Source organism: Carcharhinus amblyrhynchos, chromosome 11 (genome assembly GCF_965287045.1).
Source record: "Carcharhinus amblyrhynchos chromosome 11, sCarAmb.v2.hapA, whole genome shotgun sequence".
NCBI classification, from domain to species: domain Eukaryota; kingdom Metazoa; phylum Chordata; class Chondrichthyes; order Carcharhiniformes; family Carcharhinidae; genus Carcharhinus; species Carcharhinus amblyrhynchos.
The window spans coordinates 76,773,273-76,790,363 of NC_137334.1; the positions used below are offsets into that span (position 1 = coordinate 76,773,273).

The 17,091-nt window shown below is 39.1% G+C and overlaps 2 protein-coding genes across 7 annotated transcripts in view; one reads left to right on the forward strand and one right to left on the reverse strand.

Annotated features, from left to right (window-relative positions):
- The window catches only part of LOC145350267 (activin receptor type-2A), a 159,795-nt gene extending 153,782 nt beyond the window's left edge, over nucleotides 1–6,013 (forward strand). For both annotated transcript variants that reach the window (XM_080199382.1, XM_080199383.1), the window contains 2 exons: nucleotides 1,145–1,275; nucleotides 2,745–6,013. In XM_080199382.1, coding sequence (XP_080055508.1) covers nucleotides 1,145–1,275; nucleotides 2,745–2,939 — 326 coding nt within the window. In that variant the 3' untranslated portion in view covers nucleotides 2,940–6,013. The remainder of the gene's footprint in view (nucleotides 1–1,144; nucleotides 1,276–2,744) is intronic.
- Nucleotides 6,014–10,564: 4,551 nt separating this feature from the next.
- The window catches only part of orc4 (origin recognition complex, subunit 4), a 69,677-nt gene continuing 63,150 nt past the window's right edge, over nucleotides 10,565–17,091 (reverse strand). For 4 of the 5 annotated variants that reach the window (XM_080199386.1, XM_080199387.1, XM_080199389.1 and 1 more), the window contains 3 exons: nucleotides 15,309–15,404; nucleotides 12,844–12,911; nucleotides 10,565–11,023 (listed from right to left, as the gene is read on the reverse strand). In XM_080199386.1, coding sequence (XP_080055512.1) covers nucleotides 10,841–11,023; nucleotides 12,844–12,911; nucleotides 15,309–15,404 — 347 coding nt within the window. In that variant the 3' untranslated portion in view covers nucleotides 10,565–10,840. The remainder of the gene's footprint in view (nucleotides 11,024–12,843; nucleotides 12,912–15,308; nucleotides 15,405–17,091) is intronic. The other variant, XM_080199388.1, reaches the window with a different exon arrangement.

Sequence of the window (17,091 nt, forward strand, 5' to 3'; positions counted from 1 at the left end):
CCCATCAAGCCAATGGTTCAAGGGTGAGATGGGGAGAATTGGATGGGGGGGAAGAGAGTGAAATAGGGGCAGCATTGGGAAAGATGAGTGAAAGTTTACCACCCTGAAACCAAGAATGAACAGCACTTGATGCAACTTTTTTTCCGCTGGGAATCTTTGTTTCTTTTTCCTGATGGAAGAAGGTGGAAGAGAGAATGTCCGGGGTGCGTGGGATCCTTAATTATGCTGGCTGCTTTGCCGAGGCAGCAGGAAGTGTAGACACAGTCAATGGATGGGAGGCTGGTTTGAATGATGGATTGGGCTACAATGAGTTATATTGCAGGTAAAATAATTTGTTCGCATTTCTGATTGAATCATCCCAAAGCATGTCACATTGGAGCTTTGGATAGATGGTTCCTTTGCTGATATATTTGCTGACACAACCGGGTAGTTTGGGAACAGGGTCGAGGGAATTATAGCTTTGTTTTGGTGAGACTGCACTCCCTTGGATTGAGAGAGTCAGCAGGAGGTGATGGCCAGTTAGACCTGCATTTAAAGAAGATAAAATGCTAACTTGATTGTTCACTGCATAGTATGTGGACCTTTATTTCCACTTGGATTTCCTGAGGGAAAAGCAGCTGGAAGATATGCTTTTTTTTCACTTAGTAGAGGAAATCTATAGTGGACCTCAGAGCCTTATGACAGAAAGCAGTCAGCAGAGATATCTTAGGAAGCGATGTAAAGCAGTTCGATATTTATTGGCAACCCAGAACAAGGAGCTAAGGCATCCATGGTCATGAGGTCAGTAAAGAAAGGGTCTTGCAGCATAAAGCTAACAGCAGGACTCCTATGGAATGTATTTCCAAAGAATAGTTGAATACTAAGGAGTAGTAAAGTCTAGGGGTTTGTGATATATATTTCGGATTGGTACCAGGGAAAATGAATTTCCGTCATATGCTTTAAAATTTCGTAAGATAAGGGAACTTGCAGGGGAGGGGGTGAGGAATGTTAATCCCTAATTCATGGTGATGGGGTGAGGGGGAGGAGAAAGAGAAAGAATGTTTATTCTTAAACAAATGTAAATTTCAAAGACAATTTCTTCCACATCTTTGGCAGCGTTTAGGAGTTAACAATTGATGGGCTCTTGCATCTGTTTGACACTCAGGTCCAGTAGATGAATACATGTTACCATTTGAAGAAGAAGTTGGACAACATCCATCCCTTGAAGATATGCAAGAGGTGGTTGTGCATAAGAAGATGAGACCTATTTTTAGAGAACACTGGCAAAAGCATCCTGTAAGTATGTTTGTTTATAAATCATTTGAACAGGTTAGTTTTGTTATTTGGTATGCTCATCCCAACCCCTTACACTTTCCCTTTTTGAAAAACCTGACTGTGTTTTCGGACTAAGAACCTGAAGTTTAATCAATCTCTGACCTCATCCTGCAAGGTTCTCTTGACAAACAATTACATTTTTCACTTATTTGAAGTTTTGTTTATGACAAATCTGTTTTGTAATCTTAAAGGTATAATTTGTGGTCTTGTATACCCTTGTGGTTGTAAGGGTATACAAGTTCACGTCACCAATAGAAAAATTTATTGTATTACGTGGAACAATATGCCTGTACTTTGTTATCTGTAAGTATAGGTAGGTGGTCTTGGAATTAAGTACACTTCTGATGTCAATTTATGGCTCATACCTTTATGTCAGCACTTTGTAACAGCAGCATTATGTATCAGCATTTATAAAATCATATTGCAGTTGTGGTCCTCTGGTCAACAGATGTCAGTGAGCCATGCAGGTGTGCCTACCATTTCTTCTTCAACCAGTGTTTATGACACAAAAGATGAGCAATATTTTGTATATTTAAAATTTTCAAATATTAAGTGGTTTAAAAATGCTTCCATACCTTACTCCATGAGCAACCACTTCATTTTAAAAAACACGTCTGCATCTGCTCCACTTGCTGTCAGTTCAGATCCCTGCTCCTAGCTAAAACTGTGGTGTTCCTTTTAAGTCCAACGTGACGTAATATTTTAAATATTCCAACCAGGATTAATCCCTCTTTCTGGCTGAAATTATTTATTAAAAAAAAGGACCATTTGCGCACAACTCTTTCTTAACCGTGGTCTCAACTAAGCCCAACTCACATCCTAGTCATGATAATGGTTTGACCATGTTCATTCCAGCCATTTGAGGACCACTGCATCTCAACCTGTTTATAGTTCTATCTAGTTTTCTTTCATTGTGTTGCAAATTTTAGGAAGTGTACCGTTTAATCCTCACCACCAGTTCTCCTGAATTTAAATGTACAAAGCTACATTTGAAGCTGAAAGAGCTGAATGTGCAGAAGTAGTGAAGGTGTGAATTTTAGTGACCAATTGAGCATTGCTATTGAACGTAAACTAACACCATTTAATATTTTATTTCCTAAAAGCTCTTTAACACAATCTCTAGACTTCTACTTTTCCTTATAATTCATCCCCCATTCCACCTTGGATTGACTTTAATCTTTTCTGTACCTTTCACATGTTTCTATTTGTGCCATGTAGCACTGTAGCCTTACCTAGACCAACTGATTGTGTTATGAAGTAACAGCATAAGTCCTACGGATTGATGTATTTGAGCAACCTGTTGGCACATTTAATTGTATTGGTTCTGATTTTCTAGTCAGGCTGACAAATATTTTATGTATGTTTCCAACATCACTTATTTTTAATTGATGTACATCTTTTCTTAACAGCTTTTTTTTGTTCTCTTGTAGGGAATGGCGGTGTTGTGTGAAACTATAGAAGAATGTTGGGATCATGATGCGGAAGCAAGACTATCGGCTGGTTGTGTTGCAGAACGCATCACTCAAATGCAAAGACTAATGAGCACGATTACTACAGACAACATTGTGACAGTAGTCACTATGGTTACAAATGTTGACTTTCCTCCCAAAGAATCTAGTCTATGATGGCTACGATGGTCATAAACCAGACTAAGGGACTCTACAACAGAGCTGCTATTTGCTGAATTTATTTGACTGGTTACAACAAAAAATTAAATATCTTGTCCTTACACACTTAACAGAACTGGTAGCTAATGGAAAGGCAAGTGAGCATTGGAAGCAATGGGTACCACAGTCAGTCAGTCAGAGGTGGTATAGAAGACAATGTGGTTGTAGCATGGATCACTCAACACTTAAGTAAACTTCATCCAAGATACTGGAAGATAACAGTTTCTTCTGTAAAATGAAGCTAAATGGACAACGGATGAGTCTTTAAGAATATGTCATAGAAGAGCATGGCTCTCAAATTTGGCAACATGCGCGTGGCTAAAAGTTGGAGTGCACCAGATAACTGGCTTCTTGTGAGGATGTTTCAGTTCCTCAGATGAACTATTGTTAATTTTTAATAATAGTACCTTTCATTTCAGAAAGAAGGGCAATTCATTTTTATTGCATTTGCTATTTGCGTTCACAAAAGAACTATTGTAATGCCAATATGACATAGCTTGTGAATGTTCAGTGTGCTGCTGTTATATGTATAAACAAATCAAGGTTTTTTGGGACATAGCAAAGAAGCTTCAAGCATTACATTATAACCATAAACCTCCCTCAACAAGGTATACCTCAGTTTCCATATTTGATAAACTATATTAGTACTTTTAAGTTTGATAACACTAACAGATTTGAATTGACAGTTGACCTTAATGTAATTTTATGTATTAAATCACTGCATTTAAAGAAAAATGTAAACTATACCTTTCTATGCCAATGGGAGAAGGCCATTCAAAAGTATTTCTGCCTTGCTTTCTTGTGCAAGCTCCATGTAATAATTTTTAACCATGCGGTTGTCTGCTTTTAATAGCTCCTTTGCTACGTGAAGCTTTGAAAATATCTTTTGCCCCAAAATTGGCTTTCAAAAGCACTTCCTTATTTTAGATTTGCTGTGTCTATAGAGAATTCAGAGATGTAAGCATGCTTTTCTGTTTTTAAACTTGCAAGGTATAACTAACACTGGAGGTGTTTTTAAAATTTGAATGCTTTTATTTTGTAAAGTAATATATCGTTTCTTTTCCTTTCGTTACACATGTAAAGTAATTTTGCATACCTGTTAAAAGTGCAGTCATTAGTCTACTGTGTCACTGTACCAACATAACCTCAGGAATTTGTTACCCCCAAACCCTCTCTGTTTTGAGCTGTGGTGACAGTCCTACACTAATTTTGGTGCCATTTCAGTAAGTTTATAAAGAACTTGCAGGGCAACAAGGAACTTTTTTTTAAAAAAAAATTAATATATGCAATAGATACACATACAAGTCACTGATACTGACTTCTGTTCCTAAACAATTACTATAGTTTTATACATAGGCGCAAAACTAACCACTGCAACTGCTGCTCAATTTACTTTTCAGGGCCAAGATTTGGTTGTCTTTAACCAAGTGTTAATCACGCATTGCATTGATACAGTATAGCTAAATGCTTCAATACAAAACTGCACAATGTGGTGTATTACAAAGGCCGTAAACCTACATTGACTGTGTGAATAGTGATTAGGTGCCAAATGTTTTAGATGACACTAAAGTGTTTACTGCATTTCTGCAGTTTTATGTTTTGCAATAGGATTACTGATCAAATTGAAGCTAATTGTGACCGATCTGACGACATTGTAAAATATTTACACAGTTACGGTTGACTTTAATTTTAGCAATAATCTATTGTAAAAAGCTGACAAAGTATTAGTTAAAGCTGCAGTATATCACTAAAGCGACTTAAAGTCTCTATAGTTTCTTACAATCTCCAAGCCCCATTAAAATCTGTCATCAAGCACAAATTTGTATTTTAGGCTAAACATTCCTAAACTTTAATATTTGGGAGATTCATTATCCTTATCAGTTCCTGAATTTTTAGCGCCAGTGTTGTTTCCTGTAAGTTTGCTTCAATTGGTGGACCATGAGCAGTTAACACTGCATAACAATAATGAACTTCAGGTATTTCAGATTAAAGTCATATGCTAAGGCTATGCAAACTTTAGAAAATCAATATTTGTTGTTCACAGGTTTCCAGTATAACCAGTTTGTCAACAGAATAATAACTAATTTGAAAATGTTATTTTAGTCAGGTAAACTGCAATATTATTTGTGCAACACTCTCCCTCCCCTTATCATGTTATATATTGATTTTTGTTTCCTAGAATATATTGCAGCTTTAAAAAATGTTTGCAAACCAGGAACTCACTGTGAAATAATATTTTATGCATATATGAAGTGCTTACTTTTAAAATTGTTTGATATACTGACAAACACAAAATGTTATGCAGAGGCTCAGAATAAGAAAATTCTGACGTCAGAAAATAAAAATCTGTCCCCATACTCCAAGCAGAGAGGGAAAAGAGGGCAAATGCAACGGTGTATATATTCTACATGCCCACTTGTACAAGTTTGGATTAGATTGTCAGCTGGTGTCTGTCTCAAACACAACCAGGAAGAATCTTCTCTACTGGGTACTTGTCCTTTAGAATGTGATTTGTATCATTCATCTGTAGAAAGATTTTTTAATCTCTTGACAAAGCAATGATTTTATTAACATTTTAGACTTCAACTCTACCTTGCAATCAATACTTCACAGGGAGAAATAATAGCCTTGAGGTAGGGTAAAATTTTTAATTATGCAATATAATAACTATTTCTATTACGTTTAAAGATCCTCAGACAACTCAAATATTTTGTGGAAAAAAATGATACAAATGACATTCTATATTAAGTGTTGCTTACCTCAGAACTTGCCAACAGAGAGTTCTTAAAGCAGTTTGTGATACACATACCTCTAAACAATTATGTTTGCTTAAGTCTGTATCAATGTTCTGTGCATCTGTGGGCACAAATTACTGTAATACTGGATATGTACTTGGGATTTTTTTTTGCAAATATCTTCCAAACAGAAAGTCAGGGAAAAGCCTGGATGGAGAGATGGAAGAGATTGTTAAATATTGTACAGAAACATTTGCTGTTCCCCTAAGAATAAACTGTATAGTGACTGCTGTATGACATACATTCTACAGATGAATTGGAGTACATTTGCTAGTATTTGAAACTTTTGCTTTATTGTATGGTATTCATATATATTGTTGAGAAAAGGTGAGTAACCTCAGGTTATGCAGTGTTACTTTTATCCTCTCATTCATGGTGCCCTCAAGTTGCTGCTAAGAATGGTTTCACCTCAATTTCAGCAGGTCTGTGTCAACTCAACTGTTATAACCTTTAGTGATTCTGCATTTAGATAGCACTTACTGAACAGTTTTGAATGTGTTAAGAATTACAGTGGAAATGATCTTCCAGTCCTCCATAGACTCGGAGGAGAGGTACCAAAATACTGGAGAAATGCAAATGTTCAAAAAAAAATGTTCAAAAAAAGTTCAAAAAAGGTGGGTGAGGATAACCCCAGTGATTACAGCCAATCAAATTAACAGGCAAGCTTCTCAACAGTTATCTGGGATAGAATTAGTAGTCACGTGGAAAAATATGGGTTGATTAGAAATCCACACTGCCTCTTTCTAAAGAGAAATCATGTTTAACTAACTTGCTGGAGTTTTTAGGAGGTAACAGGATCAATGAGGGTAATGCTGTTAATGTGATGTATGTGAAAGTTCGGAAAGCATTCAATACAGTGCTACACAGACTTGTGAAAAAAGTTATAGTTCATGGAATAAGAGACAGTAGCAATGTGGATACGAATTTGTCTGAATAATAGGCAGATAGTAATGATCAATGGATGCTTTTCAGACTGGAGGAATGTTTTCTTGGGGTCAGTATTTGGACCATTATTTTTCCTGTAATATGTTAATGATCTTGGTGTATGGGGACAACTTCAAAGTTTGCAATTGACACAAAACTTAGATGTATTGTAAACTGTGAAGAGAATGGCGTAGAACCTCAAAGACAGACAAGTTGGTGGAGTGAGCAGATGGATGGCAGAAGTTTAGTGTGTGAGGTGATGCATTTTGGTAGGAAGACCTTGGAGAGACAATATAAGGGGTGGAATTCTCAACAAAGTGCAGGAGTAGAAGGACCTAGGTGAATATGAGCATAGATCATTGAAGGTGGAGAGAGCAGTTAATAAAGCACGTAGTATTGAGTTTTATTAATAGGGCATAGAGTACAAGAGCAAGGTCTTATGCTGAACTTATACAAGTCAGCTGGAGTATTGTGTACAGTTCTGGGTACCACACTATAGGAAGGATATGAAGGCCTGGGAGAGAGTGCAGAAGATGTTTATAAGAATAGTTCCAGGGATGAGAAACATCAGTATGAGTTTATTTATTAGTGTCGTTAGTATCACAAACAGGCTTACATGAACACTATAATGAAGTTACTGTGAAAATCCCCATGTTGCTTGTTTGGGTACACCGAGGGAGAATTTAGCGTAGCCAGTGCATCTAACTGGCGTGCCTTTTAGACTGTGGGAGGAGACCGGAGTACCTGGACGAAACCTATACAGACACAGGGAAAATGTGTAGACTCCGCAAAGATAGTGACCCAAGCTAGAAATCAAAACCAGGTCTGAGATGTTGGGACTGTTCTCCTTGGAGAGAAGAAGGATAAAAGATTATGTTCAAACTCATGAAGGGGCTGGATAGAGTAGATAAGGAGAAACTGTTCCTGTTGATAAAAGAATTGAGACTGAGGCATAAACTTGGTAATTTGGGAAAGAAGCAAACGTGATGTGAGAAAAAAACCACACAAGTGGTTCGGGCCTAGAATGCACTGCCCATAAGTATGACGGAGGCAGATTCAGTTGAGGCACTCAAAACAATGTGCAGCGAAATGGCACTAAGTCACGATGCTTGTTTGGAGAGACAATGCAAACACAATGGCCCAAATGGCCACTTCCTATGCTGTAATGATTCTGTCAGATTTATTAACGACCAATTTAAGATTCAGTCAAATTCACAATTTTGGCTCACTGTTTTCTAGAAACTACAAAAATTCCAAAGCTGTGCCCAATATATCCTTTCCAAACATAATACAAGAACACTGAGCCTACTCTGCTGTTGAACTAGATCATGGCTGATCTAATTCAATGCCATTTTCCTGCACTATCCAATGTCCCTTTAATGTCATTATTATCTAGAAATCAACTTCTCCTTTGAATATACTTGATGTCTAAGCCTTTGTAGATCAATGGGGTACAGAATTCCAAATATTCCCCACCCTCTGTCAAAATAAAGTCCTCATCTTATTCCTAAATGGCTTGCCCTTATTCTGAGATTGTTTCCTGCATCTACTCAAGTTGAGTCTTCTCAGAATTTTGTATACATCAGTGAGGTCCCTTCTCATTCTTCTAAACTCTCAACAGGTCCAGTCTTGATACTTTCTCCTCATGGAACATTCCTGTCAGTGGTGAACTCCTGTTGCCCAATATAATCATTCCTCGGATAAAGAGACCAAAACTGCACATGCTATTCCAGGTATTGTTTCACCACAGCTCTATACAATTCTTCCTCCTGTACTCAAATCTCCTCGCAATAAAGACATACAATCTGCCTACCTAATTGTTGCACCTCCACAATGTTAGCTTTCTGGGACTTATGAACAAGAACACTGACTCTTTGGACATGCAGAAATCTCACCCCCATTTCCAACAGATCCCGTTTTTGACAGGAGGGCATGACATGATCAGACAAGTGGAAAGCTTGAATTTAGCAGGGCCATTTGAAATTAGTGGTGAGTTCAAGCAAAACCCCATTTTTACTGTTCCAGTGATCTTTACCCAATGTGGGAGTTACAAATTTGTAGATGTAAATCTCAAGGTCTGAGTGTCATAATCTGAAATTGTCTAAATCCCCAGCACTTAAAGTATGAAAACAGGCTCAAGTTTTTAATTTTTAAAAAAACTTGCTGGACTGTTTTGATTGATGGGCTATCTTATGTTGGCTCAAAAAAGAGTTATTGTTTGTTCCTGTGGTTTCCGTAGAGTTTTTTATTGACTTTCCAAGGAGGTCGTTATAGCTGGAGTCATTACAAATGTTTGGTTGAATTTCACAGGCTACCAAAGCACTTACATGAGGAGAGGGGGTAAGCTGAGTTCATATTTTGATGCTTTTAAAGGATTTCCTGACTGATGTGGTCAATGAACCAAAGGTTGTTTTTATAACAGACTGACAAGTTGAAGAGTTTAAAACCTTCTGAATAGGTTTCAATAATGAGTTTTTTTTTGAGGAGCAGGAGTATAGATCTCAGTCTGCATTATAGAAACAAGGTGAGTGGCTATGAAGGGGTAAAGGAGTCAGTGGGTCATGAGGAGGCTTGGGGTTTAAGGGTGCATGGAAAATGGGTGTGGGCCGGAGAACCGAAGCAGACCTTCTAACCTGTGTACTTTAGCAAAGCCACCTCAATGGCTGCCAATGATCTGCTTCCAAGGTTTTCAAGCCTGCCTCTACCCAGGTCTCACCTACCTGGAATGAAAATTGCATGCATCAGAATTCTGAACCAAGGCAGATCTGCCAAGACAGGAAATTTCCTGACTCCAGATAGCAGAAATCTGGCCCTTGTGTCGCCATTCTGTAAATAACCTACTGAAACCTGAGCCAGAGTGCAGAACTGCAGGTTGCTACCCTTGCCTTTTGGTGATCTGTGTCTTGTTATTAAACACAAAGTAACAAACTCTCTAGTACTAGTCCGCAATTACTCTCCTCTACCTGACCTCATTTCCACTAAATTTCACTCCATTTCTTAGTGATTTAATTACACAGGTGGAAATTCCTTTCTTGTGCTGATTTATATTCCTCTAGCTGGCATAAAGCTGAATAATAAAAGGTGCAGGATCATAGTTGCTTACTTGCATACCCAAAAGATGAAGCTAGCCTGGAAATGGACTTAATGAGGGGTGGAGGAATCGAAAACAGCATGGTGTAACAAACTATCTATATAGGGTTGTGTTCAACTCAAAACATCAATTGTCTCTCCACAGGAAAAATCCACAGATTGACCACTGGTATGAAATTATACTTGACTATTCAATACCACCCTAGATGAATTTGATCTAGATCTTGTGCCAATACCATGCCCAACATCACCTGAATTCTGACTGACCTTGATGATGATATATTTTTGCTCTTCTTTATCCACTTAAATTCTTATCTCACCATAGCTTTCCATTTCTTTCTTTAATTGAGTCCTCTCCATTTTGTTCCATCCTTGGAGGCATGGTCTTCAGACTTATTGTGACATGCATCTCACTCAACTTTCAAAATCCTACCTCACATAGCTGATGCAAATTTGCAATAGAACAAAATTCAACAAATGTACATGTTGAAAATTAAACGTGTGTTTGTAATATAACTCTGATACAAATGTTTGGCATGAATCTGGAACAAAGGCTTATAGGAATCTGATTATTTTTGTGGTGTATATTCAAACAGAAACAATACTAATCTGAAGAAAATGGCAATTACTATCACACAACTTTGGGTACTTTTAAATAATTAACTTCATGAGTGATTTCCCTTTGAAAAATTAATAGATACAATTAAATTTATGGTAGGAATTATGTCTTTACAGTTAACACTATAGCCACTATTTACAAAATCACTAATCTAGTTTTGCCATTGCTGGAAGTTTTATTCTCATAATTTCCATTTATTTAAAAATAAGCAAAACATGTTACAAATACAACATTGTGGCATTTGCATGTAATATCAGTCACAAAAAGTGGACTGTTCTTTCTCCTGAAACAGGTCATAAAACTGGATTTCTCTTTTCTATGGTTTTCTTGACCTAGTTGTAAAAAAAATTGTGATGATGTGTAGAAGATGACTTCAAAATTTCTCAAACATAAGTTCCAGCAATTGATTAATGATTCCAAATTCACATGGTCTATTCGAGAGCTGATGATGCCCAAAGCTGGACCTCTGTAGGACAATGTGGATACTTTTGCAGTGCGTCCATAATCTGACTGCTATCCAGTAGTAGTTTCACCAGCTGGTATTCTTTCTGTGTGCGGGTAGATGTTCCATCCATTGGTTTAATCAATTCCAACTGGTGCAGGTGCTCAAATGCCTAAGATGACAAAGGGAAAATAAATAATTTGACCGTCGAGTGGAACATGAAGCAAGCTGACAATGAAGGATAGTGGGAGGGACAAAATCTGTGTACAGCAATAGACAGAGATCTTTATCTAAAATGTCTGCTGACCAACATTTGGATATAACTCACTAGCATTAGGAATTTTCAATGATTGATTTAGAATTTTCCCTTATTTTAGTATTCACAGTAGTTAAAATGCAAATGGCCATTTGGCCCCTCATGTCTGTGCTGACTCTGCAAAGGAGAAAACTACTTGGTACCAGTCCCTGTCGTCCTGTGCATTCTTCCTTTTCAGATAATAATTCAGTTCCCTCAAATGCACCAGCTGCATATTGGTATTGCATTCCAGATCCTAGCCAGTCAATATGAAAAAGATTTTCCTCATATCTCATGCTTCTTTTGCCAATTAACTTAAATCACTGTCCTCTGAACAAGGGTGTAATGTTTGCGATTCTACAGGCCTTTGCTGCCATCCCTGAGTCTAAGGGAAACTGGAAAATTGTGGCCAAAGTCTGCTGTTTTCACTCTCACTGCCCTCAGTATCCCAAGATTCATTTCATCATGTCCCACACCACTCTGTCAATTTCAAAACCTTCAAATGTCTGAACTACTTTCTCTTTCACCATGAAATTTTAATTAAGTTATGTGCCCTTCACACATATCCCACCTAAGATGGGATACCCTCTTCCTTAAATCCAATATCCCTTCCACCCCCAAACTCCTCCCTGCCCAGTCTAATTGTATCCAGAAGGTATCCAGGTTTCTAGGTACCCAGATCACCAACAACCTGTCCTGGTCCCTCCATGCCAACACTATCGTTAACTTTCAGAGCAGACGAAGGAAATTTGGCATGTCTACTACAATTCTCATCAACTTTCTTGTTGTATCACAGCTTGATACGGCTCCTGCTTTGTCCAACTTCACAAAAAAACTACAAAAGGTTGTGAACGAAGCACAATCCATCCCACAAATCAGCCTCCCCTCCATTGACTCTGTATACACTTCTCACTGCCTGAAAGGCAGCCAGCATAATCAAGCACACACCCCCCCACCCTAGGACATACTCTCTTCCATCAGGAAAAAGATACATTGTATACAAATACATGTAACAATAAATCAAATCTCCTCCCAGTCAGAGGCAGAGGTCCCAACTTGCCCTTGTCAAGCCAGCCCACAGTGTTTACAAGATAGCCACCCTGACGCAAAGTCACCCTAAGGGGCAATCTCCTCAGCCAAGTTAACATTGTTGTTGAGCTCCCCTTGCCTCCCTTTGTTTTCATTCCCCACTTTCCTCACATGTGCTTCCATTTCACTGGGCATGGCCCAGAAAATAAAACCACCAGAGAAACCTCTTAAACTGATCAATGAGAACAGTTTCAGTAGAGCAAAGCAGTCTATGATTACTATAGGTTGGAGAGTAGATAAATATTGGATCCACTATTTCTGCTGGAGATTTATCACTGTTAATCTTGTGCTGAGTAAAATATTCTGGCTTGTCACACTGCAAATTTCTGCAGGCTGCAGAGATGTCAGCCAGAGTTCTTGGTCAGAATCTAGCAATGCTCACTAGGAATGAGCTTTACTGAACATTAAATTAGAACTGAATCAATTTGCACAAATCATATACACTTTCATGGAAGTTTTGTAGGCTGTATATCATCAATGCATGACATTCTAGCATCAGGCAAGGGGTGGGTAGTCGACTTGGCAAGGCGGAGCAAAGAAAGCTAGACTAGGAAAAGTAGAAGAAATGGTCACTAATTTTAATGTTTACAACTTGCAAGTTTCCTTACTTTCAAGACGACAGGTTTCTCGAAGTTATGAATTGAGTGAGTCCTTCTTTGAATGAACTTCTGGAATTCTGTAATGCAACAATAAGCATTAAGTGGCTGTGGATTTATCTACACTTGTCCTCTCAAAATAGCTATACCAATTAGCAGCCTGACAACTCGCCAAGTGTCATTCTTCATAGCTGGTTTCTGTGCATCCTGTCATCCTTCATCATCTTCCTCAGTTCTAGGGTATAATCTTTCAGCACTGCGATTTTATGCACAAAAACCTCCAGATTATACTCTTCCATTTCCTGAGAGTTGAATTCTACATATATGGATCAAATGATTGTGGCATTCAATGAACAGTGACCTTTTTCCTATGGTCTAGTATATACAATGTGGAGGCGGGGAAGTTTAATTAAAACAGCAGAATTTTCCCCTTCATTGAATTATATTAAGTATGCAGGGTGTGAATTGCCAAAGGTGATTTTGCCATACGAGACTCAAGGAAAAAAAATAGCCAGGTTGTCTTGAAGACATCAATGCAGAAGGAAAAAGTTACTAACTTCATACTGTCCTAATAATTATCTTTCATCACTTTTAAAACATTTTTCAGGTCAGCTATGTGGGATGATACACAAACCCAATCACTTTCCTGAACAGTCTTTAAAACAAGCTACACAGCAGTTAATGAGCCCACAATTTAAATTTACTGGATGTGAAAGTGAATAAGTGCTCCCTATCAGAGCACGCACAAACAGAAAAGCAAGAACAAATCAGCAGAACTGCCAGAAAAACCGGAATAGAGCAAACAAACTTTCAATCTTGTTTAACTTGAACTGCTGGATAGCTGCAGCAGAGCGAGAAAAACTCCAGCTTCTAGTAGCACCTAACAACATCTCCTCCATGATCACCCTCAACACCGGTACCCTACAAGGCTGTATTCTCAGCCCCCTACTATACTCATTGTACATCTATGACTGTGCAGACAAATTCCCCTCCACTTCGATTTTCAAGTTTGCTGACAACACTACTGTAGTGGGTCGGATTTCAAACAATGATGAGACAGAGTACAGGAGTGAGATAGAGAATCTGGTGAACTGGTGCGGCAACCTCTCCCTCGTAGAATCATAGAACCCGACAGTGCAGAAAGAGGCCCTTCAGCCCATCGAGTCTGCATCGAACACAATCCCACCCGGGCCCTACCCCCATATCTTAACATATTATACCCACTAATCCCTCAAACCTACGCACCCTTGGACACTAAGGGGCAATTTCTTAGCATGGTCAATCAACCTAACCCGCACATCTTTGGACTGTGGGAGGAAACCGGAGCACCCGGAGGAAACCCACACAGACACAAGGAGAATGCGCAAACTCCACACAGACAGTGACCCAAGCGGGAATCGAACCCAGGACTCTGGAGCTGTGAAGCAGCAGTGCTAACCATTGTGCTACCGTGCTGCTCAATGCTAACAAAACGAAGCAGATTGTCATCGACTTCAGGAAGTGTAAAGGAGAACATTCCCCTGTCTACATCAATAGGGATGAAGTAGAAAGTGTCAAGAACTTCAAGTTTTTTTGTGCCCAAATCACCAACAACCTGTCCTGGTCCCCCCCATGCCGACTATACATAAGAAAGCCCACCAATATCTCTACTTTCTCCAGAAGACAAAGGAAATTTGGCACGTCAGCTACGACTCTCACCAATTTTTACAGATGCACCATAGAAAGCATTCTTTCTGGTTGGATCATAATTTGGAATGACTCCTGCTCTGCCCAAAACCGCAAGGAACTACAAAAGATCACGAACGTAGCCCAATCCATCACATAAACCAGACTCCCATCCACTGACTCTGTCTAAACTTTCCGTTGCCTCGGCAAAGCTGCCAGCATAATTAAGGACCCCATGCATCCCGGACATTTTCTCTTCCACCTTCTTCCGTCGGGAAAAGGATACAAAAGTCTGAGGTCACATACCAACCGACTCAAAAACAGCTTTTTCCCTGCGCTGTCAGACTTTTGACTGGACTTATCTTGCATTAAGTTGATTTTACTCTGCACCCTAGCTTATGACTATAATAGTACATTCTGCGCTCTCTCATTTCCTTTCAATGAATGGCATGTTTTTGTCTGGAGAGCGTGCAAGAAATTTTCACTGTATATTAATACATGACAATAATAAATCAAATCAAAAGCAAGAAGCTACCCTGGTATTTGGTATTAAAAATTTAACTGCCCCCCACCACTGGATCATACTTCACAGGAACATAACTTTGACCATATAAGTTAAAAAGCTCGATTACAAAAATAGATCGCGTCAGTACACTTAATTAAGAGGATTTTGCTGAAACTGTAACAAGGTAATTTGTATTTTGTATTTCTCTAATGAAAAGAGAAGAAAGGACTCTGGCTGCCAGATGTGTTTCTGTCCATTTTGCAATTTAGAATAACAAGATAATAGTATTTTAAAATTAAAAATTCACCATTGTAAACCATTTCAAAGTTGAAAGGTTCTCCTTCATAAATGGAATTTAAGTGCTTCATGGCAATAATCAGGCAGAGTTCCAGCACAGACAAACCTGCAAGGAAAACAGGGCTAGATATTAAAATTATAATTCACAATAAAAACCATTTCAAGGGAAATCATTGCATCAAAATCCAAAGGTGATGATCAGGCTTGCTGAGGCATGTCTCTGCAGTGAGTCTATGTGGTGGTTTGCCCACACACCGCTTTAGCTGGAGGAAGAAGGGGAGGAAGGAGAGCATCTGTGCACAATGAAAGAGAAGCAAACAAGCACGAGTCAAACATTATAATTCCCTGAAATTACAGCCTTTGGTCTATTTCATAATTAACTGTTAATTAATCTGTTCACAGAGGTTTCCCATGCAGGAACCACAAATTTCTTAACTAGAATGACCAGCATTTTCTGAGGAAGCAATTAGAAAAGAAAGGAGAAGGACTCTGGTCAGCACTCAGCCCAACAAGCAAATTTCACTGCGGTGGCGAAATCCAAGAGGATTCAGAATATGCAATGGAGAAGCAAAGAAGTTACACTCAACATTTTAGAGAATCTTTCTTCTTGCCTCCCTCACCTAAATCATTATTGGAGGAATTTTTTATGATGTAGGATTTCACATGTGACAGGGATTCCCACCCACCCATGGAAAGTCACTATGAAACTCACCCCCATTCTAATCGGATTGTTCTGCAACTTTTTCACATTTAAAAAAGCATGAAGTGACTCAGGACAATTCTTTTGCCCCCACACAGCAAGTTCCACAAATAGTGGCATAGGATTTTTTGTTTAAATTTAACTGACAAATGGAAGGTGTTACAATCCCAAATCCTCGATTCCCACATTTTATTGCAAGCCAGTTAGGAACCAGTAAATTATTTTTTTGGAAGGCAAACTTAGAAATGGGAGTTACTAAGAAATTAAAGTTACAGGAGTCCATGGTTTTAACAGAACAGGTTTTACAATACAGAAGTTAGCTAAGCAATCAATTAACTCTGGGGGCAGTTTTGAGCCCACACTCTCCATCTGTGGGAATGACAGCGCATGCTCAAATTCTGGAGAGCGCAATTTGCACTGGCGTGTTTCCAAGTTCCGATCTTCCTGGCCCCTCGCTGGCAGAGGGGCCTGTAACGTGCCACGGGATTCCAGAACACTCATTTTAATACATTAGCATGTCATTAGTAAGCACCATCTCTGGATTTTCCCCCCTTACCGGATATTCAGCAGATGCCAACGGCTCTACATAAGCGTGAATCTGGTGCCTTCACCTCTGAGAGCTGTTTCGGAGGGGAGTGCTCAGGCAGCCAACACCCTCCGCAGTGTGCACTGCTTAGAGGATACCAGAAAGAACTCAACTCAAGGCCAAGAATTGCATTTTCAGGGAGGGGGTTCAGGAGAGATCACTTGCAGGCCTCATTTATCCTTCATAACAGGCTACCACATATTCTATAGGGGTTATGAAGGCTGGTACGTGGCAGTGTTTCCCTTGTCCTGCTTCTTGGGTTCCTATCCATATCACAGCTGCCTATGGTTTATTAATCTTCCTCACACTCCCACCTCATTTAGATGTCTGCACAGGATCCACAGCTGAGATTGAGGCAGCCTGCTGGCTTCCACCCCCACCCCTCCCCCTCACCCAACATGACTGTGGGCATCCCCTGGTAACTTTGAGCAAAGGGATTTCCTCCCCCCGCACCCCCAACTCTCAGATTGTCAGAGCCAACAGCTGCTGTTCACTTCAGCTTCACTG